The 25,660-nt window shown below is 42.0% G+C and overlaps 1 protein-coding gene across 2 annotated transcripts in view; it reads left to right on the top strand.

Annotated features, from left to right (window-relative positions):
- The first annotated feature begins 11,058 nt into the window (after window positions 1-11,058).
- plekhg2 (pleckstrin homology domain containing, family G (with RhoGef domain) member 2) overlaps window positions 11,059-25,660 on the top strand; it is a 41,916-nt gene continuing 27,314 nt past the window's right edge. Inside the window, exons 1-3 of one of the 2 annotated variants that reach the window (XM_018742906.2) lie at window positions 11,059-11,500; window positions 18,928-19,005; window positions 23,059-23,474. In XM_018742906.2, the coding sequence (XP_018598422.2) occupies window positions 18,957-19,005; window positions 23,059-23,474 (465 nt within the window). In that variant the 5' untranslated portion in view covers window positions 11,059-11,500; window positions 18,928-18,956. Of the gene's footprint in view, window positions 11,501-18,927; window positions 19,006-20,824; window positions 21,319-23,058; window positions 23,475-25,660 lie in introns of those variants that run through there. The other variant, XM_018742907.2, reaches the window with a different exon arrangement.

Here is a 25,660-nt window from a genome sequence, read left to right as displayed (position 1 = left end):
TGAACCAGCTTCTTGACAGACCTGAAGGATGCTCTGCATTCTTGAACGGTGAGTGCGGTGCCACCAAGCCCCCCTTCTCCCTCTCGCGCTGTGTCTGCGAGAGCCCATTAGCTGAGGACACTTCGTCTTCCATCCCACGTTGTTAGGATAGCTAATCTCCGAAGGAGCTGTCCTCACCCCGGCCGCAAACTGTTACCAGCTCTTTACCTATCCGATGACAGATGAGCACGCTCCTGCTACCGCTGGTGCGGCGCCTTGGCTGCTGTCAAGCCACCATAAAGCCCGAGACAAAGAGAAGTGCAATGAAAACGTGGAGCAGGACAATGAGGGCTGGGGGATGGGGGAAAAAAAATTTTCACAGAATATGATGTCATGGCTTTGGTGCTCTCTAAAAGGGGGGTTTTCTCGTAGGGGCTGGAGCTGGGGGGCGGGGGGTGCTGGCGGGCGGTGGGGGGGTTTAGCGGAAAAGGGAGCTGTAATTTGAGTGACCCCCGTCTAAAATTGAAAGCAGTTGCAAATCCTCCGGAGAGGCTGACTTCTACGGCCAAGGCTCAGCTTGCAGTTCCCACGACACCGACCAACCTCCACCTCTTTTACCCCCCGCCCCCCATCAAGTATCATTTCTGTCTCTCGCTTTTTTCTTTAGTCCGCAGAGCCGGTCCCTGTGCCTATAAATGGGAAGTCTGGTGGCAGTTAGGAGAACCGGAGCCAGCTAATCGTGCTTAAAAAGGCAAAGGGGTGGCTCTGAGTCACTCTTTATAAAAAGCAACCTTGAGAATCATAAAATGTTTATGAAATGGAAAATAGTTTGGGCTGAAAGTTTAGGGAGCTGCTATGTGGTTAGAATGTGGACTCGAGCACTTGCTGCCCTGCCGCCCTGCCGCCCTTGTACTGCATCCATCCTCTTGTTGGCACGTTCCTTCTCACCTTGTGCCGGGTGGGCTCTTCCCTGGAGTCGAGCATCATTTTGCCACTGCTTTTCTCTTCCCAGTACCCTCCTCATGACACATGTACATGTAGGCTGAACGTTTCTGCTTTCCATTCTCTGACTGCAGAACCGCATGGATAAGCTCTATTAGGATAACATAGGGAGTAAAGGAGACATGCTGTTGGAACAAGGTAAAGAAGCGGTATCAGCGGATTATGATTAGATTTCGAATGCAGTTCATTTTTCTACGGTAGTTTCAGAACTTTCGGTTCACTTTAAGGCCGACTATGAATTACTCAGACCTTGCAAATCAACGCACGAATATACGAAATCGCCACATGGCAAAATGCTTCATTAAGGCTCACGAAGGAATTCCAAGAGGAAAGTAAAACTGATCATATGCAGTATTTTTACCATGCTTCTGGTAGGAGTATTAACAGACAGCTATGATTAATTCCAAAAAGCCAGTGTGACCATAGGTGTAACACAAACACTTAGCAACATCATTTGCCTTCTGAAAAAAATCTTTGAGTCTAGGGATCATTTGGTACATCAGCATCACCCCACTGCAGATTTTAGTAGCTGCCAGGTATGTCGGATGTTGCCATACAAGCAGTTTGGGAAACGTGATGCCAAGGGGTAAGAGTGGCTTCTAGGTTTAAATGAAAGCATCTTGGCTCATCAGCTTAACTAAGTTTTCTGTGCTTAGTTGGTCTTTTTCAACAATGTAGAGCTTCAACAATTTCCATGCTATTATTTAAAGATAAAATCTGGGCTTTGGTACAGATTCAAAAATGTCATTAGCATTTAGAGGAAATACCTTGTTGCACATGAACTGGGAAAATTTTAGCGACATATTGTTTCCACTTTGCCGTCAGCTGTACAGCGTTAAGGAATGGAAATGGAAGAATATTCCTGCCAGCGCTGTTCTCTCCTCCGGAGAGACAATTAGTTATCATGGATACAAACATTTGTTTGGTATGCACTCTGTACCTGCCCTGTAATCTGAGCGAGACAATTAGAGGCCTCACTGTTGAATGAGACCATTTTCCCCGACTGCTGGAGGCCTCAAGATTTACGCAGTTTTCATTGTGCGCCCTGTTACCGCATCACCGTGCTGACCGGAGCTCATGGTTACACTGGTAAATAAGCCAAGGTGTGAGATGATTTAGGCTCCTCAACCCTTTAGAGCTGATAAAAAATCTTGTCTTGGATTTCAGCATGAAGAGGTTTTCCTGAACCATCAAATATTCACTGGCTCCTTTCCACATGACATGTTAAGAACCTAATTAAAATTCTCATTTAAACAAGTCATTGAATAATTTCTGACTGCGAGTTATTTGCCAACAAGACTGGATGGTTCCATTTTTCAAGGACAAACGGTTCTCGTCATTTTAGAGGATTGCTATCCGAGCAGGAAAGATCAGAGGTTGGAAAACGCGGTTCGAAATAGATGGGGATGAAGCGTCGCCCTTTTGTCAGCGGTCAAGAGTTTTTTGTGAGTTTTTGTACACTCTTACTTCCAAACGTACCGTGTGTTCGTCCTTGCACGCGTACCGCCGGAGACCTGACCAAATACTCTATTTGAGAAACAACAGGTTCGTTCATGGGGGTTTATTTGGTAACATGGTGGCAGATCGAGTAGCGCTGCTCTCTTGCAACACCTGGGTGGTGCAAGAGGGCGTGGGTTCGATCCCTGCTCAGTCTATGTGGAGTTTGCATCTTCTCTCTGGGTGCTCTGGTTTTTTTCTCCCACAGTCCAAAGAGACGCTGATCAGGTTCACCCATAGTGTGTGAGTGACAGAGTGTGTTCTACCGACGTATGGATGAGTGACCCAGTGTAAGTAGTGTATCTAGCAGTGTAAGTCACCACGGTGAATAAGGCGTGTGGACTCATAACACTACATAGAGTTCATTGGAAGTTGCTTTTGGAAAAAAGTGTCTGTTAAATAAATGAAAACACAAATGCACATAGAAGGAACATAGAAGTAAAACATGTACACACATTTTCAACGCTAGAACAGAAGTAAGGCTTCGGGAAGCAGGTCCGAATGCTCTGAGCAGAGGGTGTTTTGCACGTCTCATCGGCTGTGTTCTGCTCTGTGCCTCCTTCCGTTCGTTCTTGTGCTTGTCCACCTACGAAAAGGACTTCTCCATGGCAAGCCGTGTTCTGCACCGGGCTTCCGCAAACCTTTGCGCGCAAGCTGGGCCCGTGGGGAATGTTGGCTGAAGAGCTGCTGCATGCGCTGCTCTCCGTGACAATCGCTGCTGCCTCAGCAATAGGAGCTGCTGGATCTCGCTCCGTGCCATCGGACTGCTCCCAAAACCTCCGTTTCCAGCACAGCCCGACCCAGCAGGCCTCGCGCCACGAAGCCCAGATTGAAACCCTATTACAAAATCTGCTGTCTTGAATGACTTATCAGCCAAAAATGACATCAGAAGATTATACCAGTGGCACATTTTTTTTGCTGTTTTAATGTTGCCCTTTTAACAGTAATATTTACTTCCACTTTGTGGAATGTGCATTTTTTTTAGTGATAACACCGGAGCTCTAAAAAATAGACAATGAAACTACCTAAGAGGACAAGGGCTAAGTCTGTAGTCTGCTTCCTAAGTGTATCTGTTTCCATGTGTGTGTCAGAGATGAGTAACTTTTTTTTCTCCCATGAAAGTAGACAGATAAGTGCATGAGTCATTGCCTCTGGCTTACTGCGAAAAAGTTGGAAACAGAGTGAAAGACAGACAAAGAGATAAATCCAAATGGGGCAAAAAGAAACTTGATGAGGCACAAATCTTGGTACACAGTTGTGTGGATAAGGATGGCAGAGGAAGGGCTGTAACCAGACTCAATACTTATGTTTGTCCATCAATCTGTGGTACCAGTAAGACCTTTCAATGCATTTGCTGGAAACTAAGTTTTTTACAAGGCATTTAGTTAACAAGTTTGAGCAGGACTGGCTGACGTATTTTCCCAGCTCTTCTGCAGCAGATTCCAAAGGAATAAAATACTTGTAGGTTATATTTTTAGGATGCTTATACTTTTACTCTTCAGTCCAGTTTCTCCCATTCTACTGTTGCTCATGTCGTCCAAATGTACTCAAACTTTTGACTGGTACTGTATAATTCTTAAGTAATGCAATATTTCTGGCTAATTATCCTAGGCTTGTGTGTTAGAACTTTGTGAACAATATTTGATTTACCTTAAGGTGTATTTTACAACAGGGGGGCACGGTGGCGCAGTGGGTTTGGCCGGTGCCTTGCTGTGTGGCAGGTCTGGGGTTCGAGTCCTGCTTGGGGTGTGGCGGCCCTGTCTTTCTCCCTCTGTTTGCCTCCTCCACCATGCAGAGGAAGAACCTGGTAACCCACCTCTGTTTCTTGCCTTGAAAACCGCGCGAGTGGTCGCTATGGGTTGGCTTTGACTTGGCACTTGCCATACTGTATTTTACAGCTGACTTTATATTTTACCCCCGTTGATTCTCAGATAGGAGGGCACGGTGGCGCAGTGGGTTTGACTGGGTCCCGCTCTCTGCTGGGTCTGGGTTTTGAGTCCTACTTGGGGTGCCTTGCGACGGACTGGCATCCCGTCCTGGGTGTGTCCCCTCCCCCTCCGGCCTTACGCCCTGTGTTGCCGGGTTAGGCTCTGGCTCCCCGTGACCCTGCTTGGGGCATGTGGTTTCAGATGATGACGGCAATATGATTCTGAGATAGACTCCAGACTGCTGCGACCCTGACCAGCACAAACGCTTATGAAAAGAGAATGTTTTTTTCTTTTTTTGTGGTCACTATTCTTCTTGATTTTATCTTTACAGGGTTATTGGGTTTATAAGTTAAAACTTCTAGGAAATAAAAGTCTATGATGGATTATAGTATGTTAATACTTGTACATTCAGTCCATTGCAGTTGAACTGATGTCTTTTGGTCATGAAAGTACATCCTTTTTGCCTTTTTTGAAATCCAGAATCTGGCAGGACCCTTATGATGGCTCTTAGCTACCTATCTGATGAGCTCCCTCTGAACAAGTTGTTTTACTGCGGGATTACTCAGCTCTTTGTTTCCATACGGTTGTACAGGAGCAGCACCGTGTAGCCTTTTTGACTTTTTGGGTTTGGTTACCATAAATAAAAACTAGACATTTTGGGCCCACAGTAACCACAAAAATAAATTTGTGTTTTGCGGGGTTGCCATCTCCAGACTGCCAAGCCGGTTCTACTGCTGCAAGGCACAAGTGCTGTCAGCCACTAATTTGAAGTTACAGTAAAGTGCAACCACTAGAGCATAGGGAACATGGCTGAGAGCTGGAGTCATCTGGAACCCTGGATCCAGTGGGGAGCCACCCGTGGCTCAGCTGGCCACTGCACACCAGTTCATTGCCCTGCACCAAGCGAACAACATTCAAAGGACAGGATATTGGCCGTTTTTTTTTACCCTGGGGAATACATGCATTTCCTCATGCCTCACCATGGAACTGTCGAGCTCGAGGTCAGCAGTACTGAGGTTACCCACCTTTAGCTTTGGCCACTTTGGCTGCTCCTACAAAGGAGAACTATATGTTCCTTAGTGCTCCACTTTGATGCAGTCCCATACGCCTTCATCCACATGTCTTCTTCAGCAACGTTTGTCGAATGAAGAGGTATTCACGTAGCATAATGCGCAACCTATAAATAATTTTCTTTGCAGAAAATTTTATCTCAATATATCGATTCAGTGTAGTTGATCAAGAACAGTTTTGTAAAGCAGACTTTCATAAGCAGCAGAGCCAGCCTTTCATCCAGTTGCTCTGTCAATGACCAACTGGTCTACAGGGGGAAATATTTCAGAGGAGAGCTTCTCATTGTTCTGGTGGCTGACATGGTAACACTTTTCAAGTGTTATGGATAAAAGGCAACTGAACATGTACTTTCAGGACCTTAGTGACATTGTTGTGTCCTTTATGTGGGACTTGAAATGCCAGCAATCAGAATTTTCATGTAAAAATGCAGCGGGTACAAGCGCTTTGTTTACGGGAGGACAGTATGTGACTGCTGCTTTAGAGGGTTTCATTTCAGAGACTTAAAAAGTGGATATTATTCTGATATGACTTCTCCCCAAGATGGAGAACAAGTACATATAAATATATCATATACTGTATGCATGTACTGTATTATTTCCAGCAAACTTTCCTTATCCATTTGTCTTTTTCTAAGTATGAATAATACACGTACACTTACTCGTTCTTTGGCCCAAGATAGACCTAATCATCACATATACTACTTTTTACTTTTGGTCAGTTATGTAGTTTTCAGGAATTTTGGCCCATTCCTCCTTACAAATGTTTTTCAACTCAATGACTTTTAAGGGCTGTCTTGCATGAACAGCTTTCTCCTGGTCCAGACATTTCACAGTGGTTTATGTCTGGAGTTTAACTACACTATTGTAAAATACTGGATTTATTTTGCAGCCATTCATTTACAAATCTGGTTGTAGGTTTATGACCATTGTCCTTCTACAAAACTCACTCTGGTTCAACTTTGAGTCACTCGGTGGATGAAATACATTATCCTCTGGTGAGGAGATGTGGAAAGGTGTCCTTGATATAACGCAGAATTTGTTGTTTTGTCAATGATAGCAAACCATTTGTGCCCTAATGCAGCAAAGTGGTCCCAGATCATCACACTCCAACCACCATCTCGACAGCTGTGTTGAGGTTCTGCTGCTGAAAGCACTGTTTACTTTTTGCCAAGCATGATGTTTTTCTTTTTTTTTTTTAATTCAGGCCAAAAAGCATTTGGCTGTCTGTGTACAAATAAGGATTCCAAAAGTCTTGTCGATCTTGCTCCTTGGCAAAATTGAACAAGCCAACAATGATCCCTTTCAAGTGCCATCCTTCCACAACTGCCATTCTTCCTCTGATAGCTCAGTCACCTGTGGTAAGAGTGGACTGCAGAACTTTTGAATTTTTAAGTTACTTTTTTTGGAGAGTATTTTTGGTTTGATTTTTTAATTATGGAGTCTCAGATCCAAAATGGGAGTTCTAAACCTTGACTGATTAATATAATTAAATGGGGTTCTCAAACATTTATTTTTCTTGGGATAGGACTTATTTCAACATATCTGTCTGGTGAAGACATTATTTAATGCAATGTTTAAGTACTTTGCATAGCTCCCCAATCTCAGCAACATAAGATCTTTCAAACTACTGAAACACATGATCATGATTACTTCTTCTCAGTAACTTACAACAGGACTTAATTTACTTTCTGCGCACTACTTAAGCCTTCACACACACACACACACACACACACACACACACAGTCTGAAACGGCTTGCCCCGAGCGGGGTTGCGGCGAACCGGAGCCTAACCCGACAGCACAGGGCGCAAAGCTGGAGGGGGAGGGGACACACCAAGGACGGGACGCCAGTCCATCGCAAGGCACCCAAGCGGGACTTGAATCCCAGACCCGCCAGAGAGCAGGACCCAGCCAAGCCCACTACACCACCGCACCCCCCCTTAATCCTTCACAGTTTATTTCTTAATTTATACATAATTTGTTGAAAAGGGCATGGAACTGGTTATTATAAACCGTTCAGTATGTTTAAAACAAGGTCTATATTCAGTAAAGTTATCATAGAATTTCCATAATTGTCAGTGGGCTTCACAGACTTTTGGTACTTTCATTCAGTTTCCAGTATGCAGATGTGAAGGGATGTTGTCACTTATGACTGAGAGAAGGTCTTTAGCCAGCAGACACGTAAGGGGGCCCTTGGAATATTGCAATGATCACTCTGAGCTGGGATCAGCTAAAGATTGCGAGGGATGTTTTGGAATCTCTGCTGTTTGATATGTCACGGTCTCTGCTGGCAACCGCCTATGTAATTTAAATCACCCCAGACTGTGCACCCTGTGCATAGTTCCACTTGTGGTACACATTTTGCATGCTGCCTCTCGCATAATGAGACTTGGATGAGCTCAAGCCAGAAAGCCAGTTCATACATCTAGGTCAGCTGTTTGGCAACAGAAATGTACTGACAGCTGTATATTCCTTAGAAAACCCTGTATATTCTCTTTTCTTTACTGCAGCTCATAAACCACTTGTTCCTATGATTAATCATCTAAATGGATTAAATGCTTCAGTGCATCCAAAATTTTTAAAAACAGAGGCTATGCCGATTTCAACAATTCAAAATTAAATTGACCTCACTCACAAAGTTTATGCTTTCCTTTGCCCCTCCAGCAGCTTCTCTTTTTTTACCCAGTTTAAAAACAACATTCCTGCAAGCAGTTTCTTCCTCTGCTGCCTGCAGATTTCGAGTGTGAGAGGCAACTAAATTGTAACAGCACAAGATAATGTTTGGAAAGGGAGCATGAAAAATCTCTAAAATTTTTATAGAATATACATTGAACATTGTTAAAATCTAATAAAAACAGTCATTTCCTATTATTACAGGTTCTTTTGTTTATGACACAGCAGGTTTTCCAGCACTATTTGCAACTGAAGTGCCGCTTTAAGTGTCGCTGGTGAACTCCTGTACCACTGTAGTTCTTCGAATGTGCGTCTGTTTGTTTGTGTTAGTGTTAGCTATGTGCTTGGAATGTGTCACCCCCCACCACTTCCCCACACCCCTCTTCCTCCAGGGTTGTAAATCTGGAAGTCTGGCTCCACTCACCGTGGACAGTTGAGCAGCAGTGGTTGAACACTATGTCATGTTACCGAAACCAGTCACAGGACTGAATGCAAGTAACCATGTACTTAAACAGGAATCTTTTTCATCCACAGATGAATAAATTGAGTGAATCACAGATCGCTTCGGAGCGAATCGGCCTACGCAGGCCCGCTTCATGAAACGATGTGCTCTAAGAGCTCCTTAGCAGCCATTTGTTGGCTTGATCAGCTCCAGTTAACTATGCCATTAATAGAAGAATTTTTTTAAAAACAAGTTTGTGAGGTTCATGCCTGTATTTCCCACATAAGGCCAGTTTGTAATGTACATCCAAAACAGACATATAGTGCTGCTTGAAAATACGTGAACCCCCGCATCCCTTAGTTTTAGCACAAATTGTTATGTAATCAGAACCAGTCTTTCTCATGTTGCAAAATAGGTGTGCAATTACCCCATTTCACCGTTCTACCAAACGGTAGAAGTAGAAAAACGGTGGTGCAGGTGTAAAAATAAGTGAACCCCAACATATATGGGCTAAACCACAAACATTTACATTTATTCATTTAGCAGACACTTTTCTCCAAAGCGACGTACATCTCAAAGAAAATACAATGTATGCATTGTATTTGTGTGCAGTACATAAGTGCAATTGGGTGTGTAAATCACAATCACATTCATTTAATAAGTTTAAGATGTAGAATTTATACATTTCTTTCAATATTTTATACAAGGATAATGACCATCCCTAGAGAGTTCACATGCTTTCAAGCGGCACTGTGAGTGACAATAACATGTTATTGTGTTTACCAAGGGGGTGCGGTGGCGCAGTGGGTTGGACCCCGGTCCTGCTCTCCAGTAGGTCTGGGGTTCGAGTCCTGCTTGGGGTGCCTTGTGATGGACTGGCGTCCCGTCCTGGGTGTGTTCCCTCCCCCTCCGGCCTTACGCCCTCTGTTGCCGGGTAGGCTCTGGTTCCCTGCGACCCCATATGGGACAAGCGGTTCAGAAAATGTGTGTGTGTGTGTGTGTTTACCAAGAAGATGTTGTAGCACACTGCGTTTCATGTGAAGCTCCTTGTAAGGTGCTAAAGTCAGCACTTGCCCATAAAACTGGCGCAACGTGCGGACAACGTTTATTGTCGAATTTATTGTTACCGGAGGGAAAAAACAAAAACAGCTTTTAAAGAAACGTGTGCCCAGTGTATTCTCTTCTGTAATTCTGCTGCGCTCAAGCATGTCCTAGATGACAGATTGTTTTCTCCATCCATAAGTCGTTACAAACTTGTCCTTTTGGCCAGCTGTTGGATCATCAGATTCCTGGGAAATGTCGTCATGGGAAGACTCACCAGTCTACATTTGTATATCTAATACGTGTCTGCAAGGAGGGAAAAGTCTTGGGGAAAAAGGTGTGAGTTGCGCTGTGACGTCACGAACAAGGTGATGAGCCGTGACTCGTAATTATGTCATTTTACTGCCACAATGTCTGTGGGTTTTCTTACATTTTTTTTTTTTTTTTTTAAATTCTCTCTGAGTTTTCCATGAACGCAAAGCAAGTTGTACAACAACAACAGCATCGCAAATTTCCGACTCAAGAGAGTATTAAAAACTGCACATTAAATTAAAAAAAAGTTTATTTCCTACAAGCCAGGCACTAAGCTTACCTTTCATCTGGAAACTTCATCTGGCTTCACTTGTATGCTAATCATGCAACCGATGTGACATGTGTTTAAGTTTAAGCATGTGTATTACAGTAAGGTGTGTTTTTATTGTTTTAATGAATATAGGAAGAAATGAGAGGTATTTTTCCAAACACTTGACTTGCCTCCGAGGAATGTGCACCGACCGAGACCCTGCAGCAAGATCCCCTCCCCCACTCCGACCAGCGCTTAAAACACGAGCCATAATGACCGTCATACCCTCGAGAATGTACTCGCGACCAGTGTCACCGGCATCCAGCGGGAATGCAGTGCTAAAGGAGTTAACTTTCCTGCAGGAAGTGTGCAGCAGCCCCGCAGCCGGGGACGCGCTGTCTCACTGCAGCCGCTCCGCTCCGCGCCGCTTTGCTCCGTCCGTTCAACTCGCGTCGCGAGCAGCTGTTGCGCGAGACGCGCGCCTCCGCCGCCGCGCTGTGGGAAGCCGCACGTGCTGACCGGAGCCGCTGTCCAGCGAGTGTCAGTTTACTGTGTCGGCAGTGCCTTTGCTAAACGGCCCTAAAAGCTGATTTTTATGGCGACGACAGCATAGACTATGTAATAATAGTTCGCTTCGTGTTGCGTTTTCCACGAAAGCTCCGGGCGAGCAACACTCAGTCTGTGTGTAAATGAACGTGTTACGAAGAGGAGGACAAAAGAATCGAGCATATTGATGAGTCAGTCAGTGGAGATTTTTCGGCAAGAACCTTTCTGTTTTTTTTTTTTTTTTTGCTTAAAAAAAGCGATATTGGAGCGCCCTAAGGTGTTTTTGTAGGGAAACATCTAATCTTACAATTGACACAACTTAACTTAGTACACTTCTGCGAAGTACGGTTTGGTTTGGCCGAGGAACCCCAGCAGCCACAGGCGGTGTGACTCTTGAGTCTGAGTCTGAACTGAGGCTCCTGACGAGACGCGAAAGGGGGATGGAGCCTCGGACCCAACAATAGCGACCCTTCACTTGGGGACGGAATTCACGAGTGAAAGCAGCTCTCCACCTTCCTCTGTCGTCGTCAAAAGTGCGTGGGAAACACACTTTATTACACCTCCTACGATGAAATGTGTGCTTGTCGCCTTCGCTGAGACCGCGGAGAAGTCAGAGCAGCCCACCTGAGTGAGCGAAGTCGAGGAGTACCGCGCAAATCTGAGCACATCCGTAGACTCAGACACGCGCGCGCGAGCGCGCGCGCGCACACCCTCACGCGCGCACCATTTCTTTGATGTCTCCGCGTGACAGACCTGTAAAGGTAAGTACTCAGTGCAACCACCACTGCAGTTTTTTTACTTGCGAATAAGATATAACAAAGTGAATGAATGGACTTTTTAATGGTATTGTAAGTTGACGCAGCTACTGTGCAAATAATAGCTTTTGTTTGCACCAGTCAGTGTGGAATATTGAATATGCAGCACGATTCGAACATAACTAACGGCTGAGGATAATAATATAGATGCAGTGACAACATATTATATGCCCATTTATTAACACCCCCCCCCCCCCCCCTCCTTCTGGAATGCACTTTGATAAAACTCTTTTCTTTCTTTTGTTGGTATTCATAGAATTCCCTGTGACAGTTTTAATTCTCTGAAGGGTTTTGTCCTCTCTATTTTTCCAGTGCTTTTTTTGTGTAAACATTACCATTAATTTATTCAAGTGGATATGTTTTTTGTGGGTTTCGTGCGGTCACTCCACACTGGAGCATGAAAAACCTTTTGGACAATGATGGTCTTTTAATGAATCTCTCTGTGGGTCTTTGGAATTTAGGCTTGGACCCTGAGTTGAGGTAATTGTGGTCACGCAGAGCGGTTTTCTGAGGTCACGGACGGTTCCCAGCATCTGTTTGCCTTCGAAGAGATCTTCTTACCTCGCCCACATTATGTACAACCACTTTAACCCAGCAGCTCTTCTGGAACAAGAATAGCAGCACCTCAAAAGCAGCAGAATAACTCCAGGGCATTGCACACATCTGTGGACTAGGGCACTGGCCCATGGTAAGATAAAATTAGGGGACATACACTGCAACGCTCTTCTCGAGACAGTTTCCCTTCCCCCCATCCTATCAGTTTTCCCTTTAAACAAATAACTGCTCTGTAACATGTGTCCTCCCACATTTGTAGATCTGTGGCCCTGAACTAGTTAGTATGTAGTGTTTTAGCTGTCACTTTTGTCCAAGGTAACGTGTAATGATCGGAAATCAACTACTCTGATCTTGATCAAGGGTACGGAGGTAGGAGTTGGGCTTTTGAACCGGCGTCCTTTAGTTTAGAAGGTTTTGCTACCCACTCTTATGCCTACATATGTTTGAGAAGAAACTGTCAATGCCATTACTGGGTTTGTGGATTCATACTATAAGAACAGAGACTGATAGTGGTGACTTGTTCTGAGATACATGCCACGGAATGCGCTTACAGTAACCGTTTATACTGCGTGAAAGATTTCGGACTTTAATTCTGGGTAGCAGACACAATGTTCTCATTGCAGACCTACTGACTTGTCTCTCCGAGGCCTCACTTGCACAACAAGCATTATGTTCTCCAGCAAATCAACTGGAATGCTTGCTATCCAGAGTGAAGAAATAAAATATCTCAATGAATCCCGTATGTTCTCCCTTCACACTGCAGCTCAGACTGCAATAAAAAATTTGTTTTTATCCTAGTGGGATCTACTTTGTTGTTGGAATGAACCTTCAGACCAAATGAGCTGAGCAGCATTTTTTGCACATATAACCATTATCATCTCCATCTTAATTATAATTCTGTTTTTTGGAGGAGTAAAGTAGGTTAGGGACTAGATGATGCATTGCTGTTTGCCACTTATTATGCGACAGTCAGTGATTATGAGACATGAACTGCAGAATTCTTTAATAGAATAGAAATTGTCATGATTTCAAAACCAGTAACACAAGTGTTCATGCACATTGTAGTTAAGGCAAAAATCATATAATTTTTAAAACACACAGACTTGTAACCAGACAAGTTTGTGTGTTTTTTAAAAATGATATGATTAATTAACATGATTGATTAATGATATGATTAATTAGCATGCAGTTAAATATAATCAAATTCTACACTTGCATCTTTAATTTTTAAATGTGCTGCCTTGCTTTTTTTTTTACGAGTGAGTAGATAGTTCCACACAGGCAATAACCCAGAAATGCCCGATTGTATTTATTTTTTCTTTCAATACTCTCCAAACCTATTGGCCCCACATGTGTAGTCCTTGGCAAATACATGACAGGCTGTGTTGGCAGAGCAGTCCCTTTATTCTCAAAAAGTAAAATAACATAAGAGTTGGTTCTTACTAAAGGAACCCTTGCCACAGTATAAATTGCTGAGCTTTTATTTCATTTGGACATATGCATAATTTTATATCAAAGTCATATGTATCACCAGGGGAGTCATGTAAAGTCAATGTTAGAATTCATGGGAAGCAGGCATTGTTAAGCTCTTCCGGCTGCATCAAAAGGAGAATTTGAATAGGCATTGGTCATGGAATCTGAACTGAGAAGCAGGAAGTGACCAAAGCCCTGCTTTCAGATGGGTTTGTGTCTTTTGCACAAAGTTCACATGCAATGCTGTTAGCTTCAAAACAGGTTTACATTCACGTTTACATTTATTCATTTAGCAGAGGCTTTTCTCCAAAGCGACTTACATGTTAGAAAATACAATGTGTGCATTACATTAGCAGAAAGAGAGACATAGATGTCTACACGTGATTCTTAAGTGCAGTTAGTTTCTTTCCACCATATGAACCAATGTTCATCACACTAGTAGCTGCATGAAACTTTATCTAAAGACTCAGAAAACTCAGGTTTAGCCGAGTTTTCTGGATTTTCACATCTTTGCTATTTTGTAATTAATCATTTCATGTTGTTTTCTGTCTTGACAAGCGCGCTCCTTTGGACAGAACCAGGAGGAATAGCAATAATCTCTACTCCCCCGGTATATCCCCAGTTGGAGGTATTCTACAGATGGATTTCCCAGTCCTTTACACTAAATCTCCTAGCAAGCACTCACAGGCACAGCAGATTTTTGAATTTCAGGTACAGTATAGTGCCTTGAGCAATTTCTTAGTTAGTCTCTCAGGTGAAATGAAATTTGTGCAAAATTAATGAATGGAGCACGTCATGAGAGAGGGCTTATGTCAATGAAAGTTTTCCGCTGAGGATGAAATCTGGATGGCAGTCTCCTCTGAAGTTCTTGTCTCCCCTAACCTGAAAAATTTCTTTAACTCTTTATCAGTCCTTCACAGCTTAATTGAAATTAAAATGTGTTGTGTAGTGGTTTAACATTTACTTTGCTCACTGTATTGATATAATTGCCATGCAGAGTATCTTGTTTGGGAGAAAGACATAGATTAATGATTATAGAAACCTAATAAAGATAACATAATGGTTGCACTTCTTTGCAGTCAGTGCTTGTTTTCATATTTGTTTCCAAATCTCTTTTGTTGCAAAAGTGTAAAATTTCTGGCATTGGAATGCTTCAGAGAATATTTCAAGCTTAAAACCACTTGTAGTCATGGGATGGTTAAAGTTCACAAATGAGAAGGCTGAAGCATGAATGAGGAGACTGTGGTCTTTGTGTGAAATAAACTGTTGGCTTTCTGTCTTGTGGCTTTCGTCTGTGTCTGTGCATCCAGGTGTGTATGTGTGTGTTTGTGAATTAGGTCCTCTGTCTGATGAGTCAAGACCCCATGATATATGTCTACGAGTGATGTATTTTGTGAGTCATTCATCCTTACCTCTGTCTTTTACTCTTTTTTTCCCCCTATCAGAGTCTGTTGTCCACCCTTATTGTCTCCTGAAACACTGCTGGTCTTTATTTCATGAACACCTTAATCCATGATGCCTGGTCCGTACCCTTCTTCCACATTTAGAATAAACTCTAGCAAAAAAGCACACTTTACCCTTTGTAATGCTAACAGTCCCATCTACTTAAGTCCTTTAGTGTTGTGCTGCAGCCTTACTTGTGTACGATATACAGAGGGAAATGTTTTTAATCACTCGAAGTTCTGTGTCAACTCTAGATCTATAATTAGTCACATAGAGAGACAAAGGAAAATTCCCAAGAAAGTTAAACCTTCACATGAAACAAAATGGCTAACTTGTTTTTAATAGATTCATCCTGTTCTGCTTGCTCTGAGATGCCATTCTGGGATTTTTGATGTGTAGGACCTTCATAGCTATTTTTGAAGTGCTTTTGGGAGTTAATTGTGCTTTTGTTTTGTTCACCAGTACCTTGTGATTCAAGGTCGATTTCCTGTCACCAGCAACCCTTCTGTGTTTTCACATATCTTTAATGAAAAATTATATCGCTTGTCACAAAATGTGGAATTATCCAAAATGTTTGTTCAAAATAAATTTTACAGAAGCCATGTGGTGAAAGGAGCCTTGTCTGCTAGGCTGGTTTTCATATTACCTGGCCCTTAGTTATGAGCCTTCAGTTTGATGTGTTCAGTGGGTCATTGCATTTTCATTATTTTCACCTTCTCTAGCTGCTCCACATGTCGAGAACTGGCTTTGTCATCTGTCATAATGCAGAGGAATAGGGGTGAAAGTCTTGCTGATGTGTGGCCTGGAGGAAGCCTGAAGGTCACATGAAATGCAGCCAGTGGTCACCTTTCTGTTTGAGCCATTGTGCTGGATAGATAGTTGAAGAACTATGTTGTTGTTGTGCAATGTCTACATCCCCACACTATTTTCTTCTTTTTCTTCTTCCTCTTATCGTGGAATTGGCTGAGGCATAGCATACACAAGTTCCTTCCATTGTTCTCACTTATGAGCTATGCTAAATGCTTAGAATTGTAATTGAAGGTACAGCACTTTTCTTTCTAGTCCATTTGCATCCAGAAAACCATAAATTACATTTCTTTTTAGTTTTTCACTTAATGTCCCGAGGAAAGCAATCATACTATGAGAAGTATGGGTGCAAACAGAAATTCAGTTGCACATGCTTCCAGAAGCCATCACATGCACAGACATCCTATCCAACAGCTGTACAGTGAAGTACTCCAGATGTGGTCGTGTGTTGCCTGAAGGAATGCCCCTGTAGCCTGTGTTAGTCACTGGGACTTTCTTTAACAGTCTCCAGGGGGTACCTGGCATTATCACAAAGACTGTCATGGAATGAAATGAAAGAGTGGCAAGAAATTGCTTCAGACAAGTTTCTTCTCAGATAGTGTAGGTATATCTCTATTAAATAGTTTATTTAGAGAGCATGTATAAGGAGTAGTATTGCCCTTACTTTAGCCCCAGATTTTGCTAAGCACTCATCTACAAAATTGATACTAATACACCCACTCTCTACTATTGTTAAAATCCATAACCCAACTTTTTGGAGGAGGGGAAAGTTCAGCCATTCTCACCACAACCCCATTTGTGGGATTTTTCAGATTTTACAGGTCTTGAGCCAAGAGATGGAACATGAGGTTGGACTGGAGGTCTGGGTTCTGAAATCTTCAGAGCTGAATAACAGGAAAAGAGGTTTTTTAATTAGAGAAAACTAGAAACATAGCCTCAGAATGGGTTTCAAATCTTTTTGAGGACACAGCTGGGATCTGATCCAGAACCATCTTCATTTTCTATTGTGAGATGTTATTTGAAAGGATCATTACTGAAGATTATTGAAGACTTAAACACTTAAAACCGAAATATGAAAAATGGACAGAGTCCCTTTAGAACTACAGTTGTTCTGTGGAAACATTTCATGACTATGGTTAACAGGCAGAAAAATTTCACTGTCTTTGCTCCTAGGTTAATTTTCGGGCAGGATAACAGGAATAGAAACTAAGGCACAAATAACTCATTTGCAGCTCATGTCTTTGTAGTAATGTGTCAGTAAGCTCTCTGAAATGACATCACTGAACTGTCTTATTCAGCCCAGAAAATTGCAAATGCCACCTGTTATTATGTCACTGAGTGTGCTTTCCCTTCCCTGTCAGATGCGATCCCACATCCCTTAGGTCAATGAATCTATTCATTTCATCACTCATTTCAGACTAAAATTAACAGCGTTACAGTGTGTGCTTACAAGCTGAATACTTCGTATTGTAGGCTACTCTGTCTTGTGGTTTGGCCCCACAGTTGGTACAACAAATGAAAGTATAAAATGTGTTTTAATTAAATAACAGAAAAGACAGTTTGGGTTCAATAATCAGTGGGTGTAGTGTCTTGTACGGTACTTCAGAGCACCCAGTGATTATTGAACCCAAACTAAGTTGAACTCTAAATGAATGAGTCCAGGATTGTTACATGGAATATCATGTTTAATGATTTCCCCAAACCTAACCCTGAAGAGATGGGACACTTTCAGAACACATGGTGGTCCAGGAGAAAAGTGCATTCTTTGCCGTCCAGCCAAGCATTTCTTGTGTTTTGTTTTCTATTCTTCTACAGCAAGAAGGATTTATACTTGGCTGTACCCTACTCCTTCATTTGGCATCTCTGGATTTTCAGCTTAAATTTTTTGGCACAGGGATTTTATGGCTTTCTGCTTTCCTCTTTCATTGAAATGAATGGATGGGATAACAGCACCAATAAACCAGGCTTGAGTGCTCTTGAATAGAGGCTGAAGTTTGCTGTTTCTCTTACAACTGAAGACAGCAGGCAATGAATTTCTGCCCTTAAACCAGTCTTTACATGAATCCTGCTGGCAAAAATAAAGTTAAGCATTCATAGGATACTTATTTGATTAAAACATTAAATACCGCAGTATAGTTTTTTACTGTCTCTAGCATCTGAACTAGAATATGGTTACTCCATTTATTAGAAATTTGAACAAACTACTTAACTGAGTTATTAAAAAGCATTTCAATTAAATAATTAGCTTTGTGTTAAATATGACTAACACCAGTGTGTTTGTACAAATACTGTCAGCAAACAATTTTATTTCAGCTAAATGTACTATAAAATACTGACATAAACCAGGTGGAAAGGTTTTTTCAACACAGAACAAAAACTTATTTATAATCTGTACCTTGTCAAATGGAGTAATTGGTAATTTAATAGTTCATTTTCTTTGGAAACTTCATTGTTAAATTAATGATTGATTTATGACAATTCAAATCAAAAATGATTTATATCTCAAATGAATGTATTTGACTCACAAGCATCTAGCCTGATGTGCCAAGGCAGTAAATGACATGTTATACCTGAACAGCAGACATGAATTGTTTCTCAGTTTTGATTTTTGTCTTTATGAGACAACTTTTAGTTACAAGCCTGCAATATAAGATAAACATTTACATTTATCTGATGCTTTTCTTCAAAGCAACTTACAGTGTTAAGCTACAGTGACTTACCCATTTATAGAGCTAGGCAATTTTTACTGGAGCAGTTCAGGGTGGGTACCTTGCTCAGGGATAGTACAGTAGAAAGTGGGATTTGAACTTGCAGCCTCCACATCCGCAGACAGCAACACTAACACTGCACTACTTGCTGCCCATAAGTATTGAAACAGATAAAATAATTGAAATATTTTTTATTAAAATATATAGCTATAATCACTGCTAAATTGTCAATATATAAAATCTACGTTTAATGCACAATATCTTTAATTGAATTAAATGTTTAAAGTTGGTATCCCTGCCTGACTTTTGAGAACACAGCAGCTCGCCCAGTTGTGAGCATCTAGCAGCCTAGAGCTAATGCCACTCACAAATGCTCATTCTTTGCAGGTTTTTGCTTCCAGTGACAACAACGCACCATGCCTGAGGGGGCGAGCTGTGGCAACCAGAGAAAACCCAGAACCCAAGGTCAGAGGTCAAGGGCTCAATACCCTTTCATTTTGTAGTCATATGACAGCAGACACTTTATGACTTTATAGAGAAGAACCATCTTAACTTACATCCTTCATAGTTATGTTTAAATACTGGTGTCAACCAAATATGAATATCTCTATGAAAGTGGATGGGCCCCCTCTAGGACTTGCACCTGAAAGTGCATGTTCAGTTTCTTCACCAAAATACCTCTTACATAGTGCATATATGAACAAAATCACTGCATAGTTTTTTTTAATTTTTGACTTCATGAACAGTGTAACGCCAGAAAGACTGTAGTTAAAACATCAAATTACAACCATCTCAAAATGTAAGTCACCATTGCCTTAAATTTCAGATGAAAGGGAAGATTGGGTCTTGAGCCAAGTTTCATTGCTAAAAAATAAAATAACTAATATATTGTCTTGCAACGTCACAACATATGTTCTCCAAAGATAAGGCTGTCACTGTCACAAAAAATGACAACAATTACAATTGTCAGAGGGGAAACTGAATGACGAATGGCTGCCTATTTTTAGTAATGCGTTTCTTCTTTGACAAAGAATGATTGCTTACATTTTCAAAAGAAAACTGAAGTGTTGTGGAAATGGAGGACAATTCCAGTTTTGGTGTGTTAGCTATTCAGTTGTGGTTATTTTGTAAATAGGGAAATGGAAGGAAAGATAAGACTTATCTCTAGTGAATTGCTGTGAGCATCTGAGTTTGAGATTTGACGTGTTGGGTGGTCGAGCAGGAGAATTGTAAATTGCCGATTTTCTGGCCTTTAATGCCTTACATGGAATACACCTGAATGTCACCTTCAGGAGAAACAAAATTAGTAACAGATTCAGATTTTTTGGACCAGTTTTGCCTGTTCATAATCATTGGCTGATTTTCACATGAATATGAGTAATTACCAGAAGTTTGTTAAACTTATTTTTGTAGCGTAATTCTCACACACACACAGTCTGAAGCCGCTCATCCCAAGCGGGGTCACAGCGAGCTGGAGCCTAACCCAGCAACACAGGGCACAAAGCTGGAGGGGATACACCCAGGACGGGACGCCAGTCCGTCGCAAGGCACCCCAAGCGGGACTCGAACCCCAGACCCGCCGGAGAGCAGGACCCGGCCAAACCTGCTGCGCCGCTGTGTCCCCCAACATATTCTTCTGTGAAAATTTGTTTTGAAGTGACACTGTCAATATGGATAATGTCACAGCTTAAAAATATTCAGATGTTTTATGTCAAACTGCAAGCCAGGTTTTCTCTTTAATCTCTGTAGCAATATTCCCAGATGACAACAAAGTGAGACGTACAACCTGAAAAAATTATGTTACAATTATGATTTTATATTTGGAAGTCAGCTTCTGGTCTCCTAAAAACCTAAGACTGTTTGCGATATCTTTGAGTTGGCTTATGCGTGCTGCTGTCCAGTCACCTTCGTTCAGTTCTTAACCACATCCTTCTGGTTGTCAGCTGCAGAGCGCAGTACTGTTGAAATACAAGGTTTCCATGCTACTGAAACTAGGCTTACTTGCCAACGGCTGCCTCAAACTGATACCTCATCAGGATTTGCCAGCCAGAAAACATTGCTATATTTAAAAATAAACAAGTGTGAAAATACTTTAAAACGTGTCAGAAAAGTAGAAGCTGGTTTGGTCCCAAAGAGTCATATTTCAAGGCTATAGTTTTTCCTTTTGGTTATTGCAGAATGGTTGCTGTAACTTGTCAGTTTCAGAGAGCTTCAGACTATCATGGCCACTGTTTCGTTAGAGAAGTGAGCTTGTGCAGCGAAGTGAATCAAAGCAGGAAATGGTAGCTTGAACAAACACTTGTGCAAGGTGCTCTCGTATGCTCTCTCGCTCTTTCTCATTCAGTCTTTTTGGTCTGATTTGTCACGCACGTTTTGGCAGAGTTGACTTTTTTTTTTTTTTTTTTTTTTTGTTAAGATGAGTTGGACTCACGCAGAGGCTTTGGGACCACTGAGGGGACAGCGTGCTCCACTTGAGCCAAGCGGGGTCTCCAGGGTGGGAAACGGTATTGGAAAAAAGTAATCGATGGTAATTTATTTTCAGGGCTGTGAGCGTGGTTGTGTTTGGCAGAGTGGGGATACCGCTGGCTCCTGTGCAGCACTTGAAGCCCAGCGGTGTGTGAGAGCAGCTCTCTTGGGAGCCTAGCTGAACCACAGCAGCACAATTTTTAGTTTTAGTTTACTGATGGGACATGGTGGCTTTTCTTGGTTCCTGGTGTAAAGAGGGCTGATCTAATGGGCTCTGGAGGTCCTATGGAAGGCTGATCTGCAGTGTTAAAGGTAAGTGACTTTGTTAGAAGGAAACTGAGCACGAAGACAGAGAGGAGTGCACATGCAGATTGGCGTAATGTCTAGACAACATTTTAAGCCGTGAAATTCTCATTACTTCAGTACCCTCAAATGCGTGCACAATTCTTGAACATAAGAAATATCTGCTAATTCCAATAGGATGTAAATAGATACACTTATTACGCTTGCAGATATGCAGCCGGACACCTTATGGCAAGTGACATTTGAGATGAATTTTCGTATGTATGATGAACACAATTTCAAGCTGTTTGTCTGCATCCGGTATCTTAATCGGTAACGATGCAAACTCTAGAGCCATGCAAACAATTGTACTCCACAATTAAGCGCTGCTTAAGTACAGCATTCTTCTGCATCGTAGGTGTTTTCTGCATTTTAGGTTTTTGTTGTATTTTTAACTCTGACATAAACAGAAAGCACATAGAAAAGTAAGTACTTTCTGTTTCTGTGATGATGTTAGTGCTGGAAATTGGTTTGCCAAACTAAATGTATCTTTGAAACATGTTACTGTCAAAACGAGGGATGAGCATATTCTTTAAAGTGCAGTGGAAAAGTCCTGCTGAGCACAAATGGGTGGATTATGGTGATATGGAGCAAAACACTTGATTCTTGGTTGATGTCAGGTTGAAGGAGAGGGCTCTCGTTTGAGCCGCAGTGGAAGAAATCATGACTAAATATGGGTTTTGTTGTTGTGAGCAAGTGAGCAGGGCACAGAACAGTTGGCTAAGATTGTTCTACACCACTGGTTTTCACAGGAAGTGGTGGAGGTATTTGTAGGTCTCCTAGGGCTACACATTACTCTGTCAGAACTCATTGTACACCCCATTCCTGTAGCACCCCGTTTCTGCCTTAGCCCATAAAACAATACCTACTGATGTGGAAACGAATGTGTGGAAAGATATTTTCTAAATATATGTTATTTTCCAGCTGAGATATCTTTCTGCTGTTTGAAAAATTTATGTGTTTGTAGAACTTCTGTTGTGCTCTGAAGAGTTTTTTTTCCATTTAATGGTAGGCCTTGCAGGTAAATGGAGATTGCCAAAGGCTTGTTGCTGCTGTAGAATTTGTTGTTCAATGTGTTCTGCCTTTTTTGAAAGAAAGTGAAAGAGTGAGTTTTCCGTAGACTGTTATGCAAAAGCAAAGCATACGTTTTTTTTTTAATCTTGATAACTGTTTAGGCATGGCATAATACGTATCTGAACTGAAGAAAGAGGTTCTGTTTGTGTTCTTTCTTGTATTTTATGATACAGTTTTATGTAAATGTGGAACAAGGTGTGAAAGCCAGACTGTTGTGTAACCTTATTTTTTTTCTGGCAAACTAGGTAACACATTTCACTAATGTACACCTTTGTGGCTCTGCAAACTTCCTGTATCAAAAATGCATTTAGCATCTCAGAAATGTGCACCTCTGCTTGCACAAACAGTTTCGGCGAGATGAGAGGCACAGGCAAATGTGAACACTGAGGCTTCGTTCTAATGAAGAGTTGCCCGTCTCACAAATAAACGATGTGTAATGAGCTTTTTGATTTACATCTGATACATTTTCCTTCTAACTCTTTTACGTGTGTAGATTTTTTCACTGTATCAGCTAAAAAAAGCATTTCAGTTCTTCAGAATTTAAGAAGTAATTACAGCGAATTAAGAAACAATTTAACTAATGTCAAAGTTGTGCTGAATAAAAGCCTTCCTTGTTGGCAACTCCCTCTGTCCCAGGTGCCCAGCGCCCCTCTTCTGTGTCCTCCCTGAGCAGCATTGTGGGCAGGATGGCCTCCACAGAGCGGGCATCCCGCGGGAGCTGCACCTCTGTGAACACCGTGTGCTCTGATAGTGATCGGGCAGCCAGCCTGAGCTCTTCTGCCTCCTCTGCCTCCCTGCAAGATGGCCAGTCCTCATCATCGTGTTCTCTGCCCTACGGAGCTGTGCCAGCCTACTCACAGCCTTTGCGTGATGGCTCTGACATCAGCCTTGACCTCACGCCCTTCTCCCAGCTGTTAGAGGAGCGTGGCCGTGCAGCCGGGGGCAGCATCCTCTCCTCACCTGCCCCCAAGCTCTCCCATCTGGAGAGGGTGATGCTGGAGATAGTTGAGACAGAACAAGCTTATGTGCGGGACCTCAAGAGCATTGTAGAGGTAAGCCACCCTCCTGTCTTCAATTAATGAAAAATTAAACATTATTTTCTCTATGTTCAGTTGCATTGAATTTGATTTCTCTTAACATTTTTTTTAATTTGTCAGCCACTGGGGTATAAGGAGGGTGATGTGGAATTCATAGATGAAAGCATAAGTAAGTTTGCTAGTCAGTTGAAAAGGATGTTTAGTCCTCCTTGAAATGAGCAGAGTTCTGAGAATACCAGTATAGTCTTTGCTGTGATACAGATTAGCTGTGTTGGAGGAGTGGCGTGTCTAGTGTCTTGGTGCATAAGTGTTAATACACTACATTACTCCAGAAAATTGGTGGGCAAAGTTTATGTCCTTTTATGGAAATGAAAGATACAGAGATATATAAAGATAAAAAAAAAAAAAAAAAAATTCTGCTCTGGTAATCCCAAGTAAAAGGTAATGATTTTATGCCAGCTGTGATGTTTTAGAAGTTATTACCTGTCATGAAAATCTTCATAAAACGAGGCTGATATAATGTACAATAACACAGATGTAGTGCAAGATCCAGTGACGGAGTTGCATGCCAGAGCAGAGTGAGCAAATGTTTTGGAGACACAGGGAACTCTGATCTCAGGGGAGCTTGCAGAGAAGACAGGTTGACAGCTTTACTTATCTCCGTCCATGTGAGAGCTCAGCTGCAGCCATTCCTGTTGTGTACGGTGCAGTTTGGAAGGTACATGGTTTTTAGGAACTTTAAAATTCACTTACATTGACGTGTATTCATTTAGCAGATGCTTTTCTCCAAAGCGACATACATCACAGAGGAAAAAATACAAAAAAGTGCATTACATCAACAGAAGGAGAGCTTTGGATGCAGACGTGATTCAAGAGTACAGTCGGTTTGTCACATTCCACCATATGAACTAGTATACGTCACATAAGTAGCTGCAAGAAGGTACAAATAGGCATAAATACAATCCATGTTACAGGTTTAAGGAGATCAGTCCGCAAAGCTTTGAAGAGATAGCGATACAAATAAGAGACACGAGTCATTGGTAACCGGAGACTGGAGAAAAATAAAATGTAACTCGCAGCTTTGGGAGAGAAGGATGAACAAGAGGTGTGGACAACAATTCTGTTTGTCATGTGTCTTCCTGAATGTTAGCTTCTTTTGAAAGTTGGTGTGGTACAATGGAGGAACATAATGCTTCTCTAAACTACATACAATGTCTCTCTGGCTGGGCACCAATTAGACAGAGTCTAACATATCAGTTTCGCAAGTCTGGTTTTGATTGAGAGCCCAGTGAGGGATGATGTCAAAGCCGCTGTTAATAGGAAACAACCATGACAGCCATGTGTATATGGGGGTGGGGTAAAGGTTTTGGACGGGCAAGAAAATGAGAGCGAAGCCCCTTTTTCCCCTATTTTGTGTCTCAGCCAACTAGGACAGGAAACTGGGGGGGAGGGGGGGGGATTTTTTGGCCATAACCCCTTTTCTGAAAACTCCGGGGAGCAAGCAGAGGGAGGGGATGGAGAGGCCCTTACACTGGGGGCAGTTGGGGGATAACTATGGGAGGAAACCATGCTGGAAGAAGACAAGTTTCTTTCCTTGAGGCTCTGACCTACTTTCAGAGTTCGACCTCCTGTCAAACAAAACCCAATGCGGTGCCTTTTTTGCTTTCTTCGTCATTGTTTACCGCCTTTCCTTTTTCATAATTACTCCTTTCTTTCCTTTTATCTGCTGTTAAATCTGTCCCCGAGTTATACCAGTTGGTGTTCGGAAGCACGTATGTTTCGGACACCAATAACAATGGGTTAAATATTTCAATGCAATTGATTTTCTTAGCGAGCTCTGCTCACAGAAGTGACACAGAGTGCTGAACAAAATTAGAGTGCTAACCAAGATGCTGAGAATTATCCAAAATTACAGTTATAATACATAAATAACAATAGCATTAGCCACATGGCAACAGTGGAAAGGAAAACAAAAAAACTGCAAATAACTAAATTTCTCAAAAGTGTTTCTTGGTACTGTTCTTTAAGCTAAAGAAATAAATTACCTTTTTTTCAACTTTCAGACTCAGTTTTCAAAGGAGCTGTTCTCTCATGTCCTGTTTATAGTTTTTATTTTCTGTTAGTTTTTTGTCCCAGTTTTTGATATTCTCTTCCACTGGGTTTAACATTATAAGGCCCTTCTGTTTTCTAGAGCAGTGATT

Source organism: Scleropages formosus, chromosome 10, assembly GCF_900964775.1.
Source record: "Scleropages formosus chromosome 10, fSclFor1.1, whole genome shotgun sequence".
Taxonomy (NCBI): domain Eukaryota; kingdom Metazoa; phylum Chordata; class Actinopteri; order Osteoglossiformes; family Osteoglossidae; genus Scleropages; species Scleropages formosus.
The sequence above is the reverse complement of the archived record's forward strand: the minus strand, read 5'-3'. Positions and strand labels throughout refer to the sequence as shown.